The sequence below is a fragment of the Microtus ochrogaster genome, linkage group LG1, assembly GCF_000317375.1.
Source record: "Microtus ochrogaster isolate Prairie Vole_2 linkage group LG1, MicOch1.0, whole genome shotgun sequence".
NCBI lineage: Eukaryota > Metazoa > Chordata > Mammalia > Rodentia > Cricetidae > Microtus > Microtus ochrogaster.
This window is the reverse complement of record NC_022027.1, coordinates 53656701-53660865: the sequence shown is the minus strand read 5'-3', so window position 1 is coordinate 53660865 and position 4165 is coordinate 53656701. Positions and strand designations below refer to the sequence as shown.

At 44.9% G+C, this 4165-nt stretch overlaps 1 protein-coding gene across 1 annotated transcript in view; it reads right to left on the bottom strand.

Annotated features, from left to right (window-relative positions):
* Positions 1 to 896: 896 nt before the first annotated feature.
* Positions 897 to 4165, bottom strand: part of Ptpn13 (protein tyrosine phosphatase, non-receptor type 13) — a 191552-nt gene continuing 188283 nt past the window's right edge. The window contains exon 48 of the mRNA XM_013350866.2: positions 897 to 1528. Within this exon, the coding sequence (XP_013206320.1) occupies positions 1436 to 1528 (93 nt within the window). The 3' untranslated portion in view covers positions 897 to 1435. The remainder of the gene's footprint in view (positions 1529 to 4165) is intronic.

Genomic DNA, 4165 nt, shown 5'->3' with positions numbered 1-4165 from the left:
TTGGGAGCATGGGGACCATGAGAGGGTAGAAGGGTGATGTGGGAGTCCCCTCTGTATGTTGTGAATACCACTGGTTAATAAAGAACTGTCTAGGGCCTGCACAGGGCAGAATAGAGGTAGGCAGGGGGTGTGGGGCGTGGGGGGGGTAAACTAAACTAAATGCTGAAAGAAGGCAGAGTCAGGAGAAGCCATGTAGCCCTGCCAGAATTTTACGGTAGGACACAGCCTTGTGGTGATACACAGATTAATAGAGATGGGTTAGTTTACGATATGAGTTTGCCAGAAATACGCTTAAGCTATTGGCCAAACAGTATTGCAGATAATATGGTTTCTGTGTGATTATTTCGGTTCTGGACAGCTGAGAACAAACAAGTGGCCCTCCCACAACAGAAGGGGAGGGGAGAGGAGAAGGGAAGAGGAGTGGGGAAAAATATATAGCCCAATAAAAATAATTTTTAAAAAAGCTGTTAAGAAACAAGCCAAGCTAAGGCCAGGAATTCATAATGAAGAATAAGCCTCCATGTGTAATTTATTTGGGATAAATCTAGGGTGGGAGGCCCCTCAAAAACATAGAGTCACAGAACAGGGAGCTGACTGCTTCTCTCACTACACCGTGGCCAGCTGTGCATTCTGAACATTACTGCAGTGGAGACTTTATAGCTTCCGTCTTAGTGCTCAGAGAGGCAGAGAGGCTGGGAGTGTGGCGTGGTGTCACTCAAAGGCAGGGAAGAGCAAGCAAAATCATGGTCCTTATGCCAGCAGGGCCTTTGACATGTCTCATGCCTGGTATGACCGGACCCACTGGGAAAAGGCTGAGTTAGGGTGCAGATGTCCCCAGATCCCAGAGGCCTGCATATTGTTAAGAACACGGAAGATGCCGGAATTGGTTGTCCAAGTTTAAGGTGTAGTTTTATTTACAAAGTGAGAGGACACATTAGGAACAAATGACACAGGGACAATGGGTATCCGAGAACCCCATCTTCATGAAAAGTATATAAATATATTACAGGACACTGTATATAGTAAACATTAGAAACCGATACAGTAAACATTGCTAGTTTCTTCTCTATGCCAATATTACTGTCATTAAAAGCTTAAATACTGGCTTCAAGTATCCTCTATAAAATAAATCTACTTTATTAAAATACTGGAAAAATTTCCTATAAACAAGATTTGATACATTAAAAATAAACTCATTGTCTTTGTAACAAAGTCCACTATGATCAAATGCTGCCTCCAGCCGGAAGACCTGCCGTGTTAAGTGAGTTTTGATAACCATCAGAGGTTAAAGTGGCTGTAAAACAAGACATCCCGGCAGGTTTCTGGCAGGAGTGCCCTTCTCTAAGGGTGAGGACTGGATTGCTTGGCCTGGCTGCTCTGGTCTGAGTGGAGCAGGAGTCAGTTGGAGGCGAGGAGGGAGGGAGGCTGCTCTTGGTCACTGTGGGAGCCATGGCTGTGCCTTCTGCTCTTCAGCCTGAAGATGCGTCAGGACGTGGAGGATGACTTGATAGCAGAAAACGTACTGACCCTGTAGGGGAAAGGGTGGGAAAGGCAAAGACGGAGAGGCTTCATTTGCACAAGTTTATACACACTAAGGTTTGAGAAGGTTGGAAACAGGAACTTTGTTTAAACGCGGAGTGCAAGAGTCAGGGCACAGAACTGTATAGTACCATAAAGATGGCAAACAACAAGTCAGGGCACAGAACTGTATAGTACCATAAAGATTGCAAACAACAAGTCAGGGCACAGAACTGTATAGTACCATAAAGATTGCAAACAACAAGCAAACTGATAAAAACGAGAAGGGAGGGTGCCAACGGGCTATGTGCAGGATGACCCTGCATCGCTAACTATCCTAAAAAGTCCTGCTCTCTGTGATTTTGTCTTATTGCTTGGTGCTGGGGACCAAAGCCAGGGCTGGGCTCGCTGGGCAAGTGCTCCTCTATTGAGCTATCTCCCCAATCTCTAAAACCTAGATTTTCTAGTCTACTGAACTCATGTTCTTGCTTTAAATGACAATAAATTAGTAGCCAAGACTCTATTAAAACAAACTTCTTTAAATATTTCAGAGCAAAAACATAGAAATAAAATTTGTTTTGTTTTTTTGAGACATGGTTTTCTCTGTGTAGCCCTGACCAGGTTGGCCTCAAACTCACAGAGCTCTGCCTCCCAAATGCTGGGGTTAAAGGTGTGCGCCACCACTACTTAGTTTAATTTTTAGAAGTAAAAATTAAAATACAGTATAATTTTAATATATAATACAACAAATAATAAGTAATAAATATAAATTATTTTTTCTTTCAATATTTTTGGTCAAAAGAGTAAAGAAATCGATGAGCTTTGATAAATGAGCCCTTTTGATGAAATTAATGTCTGAGCTGATGATACTGAGATCTGAGGTTTTCTTGTTATCTGGCAAAGAATTAATGACTGAAAACAAATGGAAAGGAATCACAATGGACTGGAGAGGTGGCCAGCAATTCAGAGCACTTGCTGCTCTGCAGGAGTCTGGTTCCCCACATCCCTGGACGGCTCACAGCTGCCTGCAACTACAGCCCTAGCAGAGCTGAAGAGTCTTGGCGTATTAAGTGGAGAGCAATAAAACAATAACCACAGCGGGAGCTCAGCTGTAACTTGCACACATGAGAACAAGAATTCTACGTAGACCTGAGACATCAGAACTTAGAGGAGGAAGCGTTAGCCATCTTCAGCCTTTTGATACTCACCTGCGTTCTAGCTTCTGGGCGCGCCCATGCTCACTGCGACTCCTCTCATCACCCTCCCACCACGGCCATCACTGAGTCCCTGTCACACAAGTCTTTCTGGCCACAGAATACTTTGTAGCCAATCGCCTTGCTCACCTTGTAACTGCTTCTCTAGCCCTGTCCCTGCCCAGCACAGCTCATGTTGCTAACACATGGCCAGAGCCATCACTCACTATAAGTGCAGTCAGTCACTCCAGGCGACAGGCCTGTGGCAGCTTGCCTCTCATGCAAAAGAAACCCTATCCGGTTGGACAGGCACCTTCATGAACGCACAGACCCATTCCCTCCACGCAGGACACTCTGCCTGAGAACTCACCAGCTCTTGGCTTAAATGTTACTTTTTTTAAAAAATAACTTTATTAGGTTTTTTTTCATAATTTCAACGTGCATATAACACATTCTAATCCTTCTTTCTCTCTGGAATAACACCACCCCTCTTATTCACTCCCTACTGTGGTTACTCCCCTCCTCGCTACAGGTCCCTCCTTCCTCATTCATCTCTGTTTTTTAATTTGTGATCAGGGTCATCTATATGATCATGAGTTTGGGGTATCTATCGACTTTATATGATCACAAGTTTGGGGTGTCTATCGACTTTAATCAGGGTCATCTATACGATCACGAGTTTGGGTTGTCTATCCACTGGAACCCATAGGGCTCATGTAGGCAAACAACTGAAGGAGGGGTTACTTTTTAAAATTTTGGACAGGGTCTCACCATGCAGCTCTGATTGGTCTGGAATTCACTATATAGAGCAAGCTGGTCTCAAAGTCAGGGGCATGGGGCACCAAGTTTGGCGGGTGCTACTTTGTTAATGGTGTCACTCTGTTTAAAATTGTGTCCCCAGACAGCAATGGCTGGCTTCCTTTTCCCAGTCTTGGCTAAAGTGCTTGTCACTTTCAGAGCTATGTGATGGCCCGCCACATTCACCACCCGTGTCTGATTCAATGGTGTGCTCTAGGCTCTGGGAGATGCTGCTGGTGCACAGATAAAAACACTGCTCATGCGAATCAATGTGTTCTCTTTAGCCCCCGACAGCAGGGTTGGAAATCAGCTGTTGGGCTTCAATCTGAGTCCAAACTGTCCACGACTAGAAAGGCGGGCAAGCTACAGAGAGCAGTGCTCGTGTTTTTAAGAGGCAGACAAATGGGACTCTGTGGACATGTAAAAACCATTTCTGTGTTTTAAATCTACCACACAGTCTCCATATAGAAGAAAGGGAGGGTGGAGGGACCCAGCAATGTTAGGCACAAGGTTAGAATAGTGTACTCTCTGTACCGGGAGGGATCAGCTGGGAGTCACTGCGTGATTCCATCCACGGTCAGTTTCAGGTAAGAAAAATCAACACAACACTAATTAGCCTGAGGGAGCCGCCTGGCCAGCACCCTGCAGAGCCATCT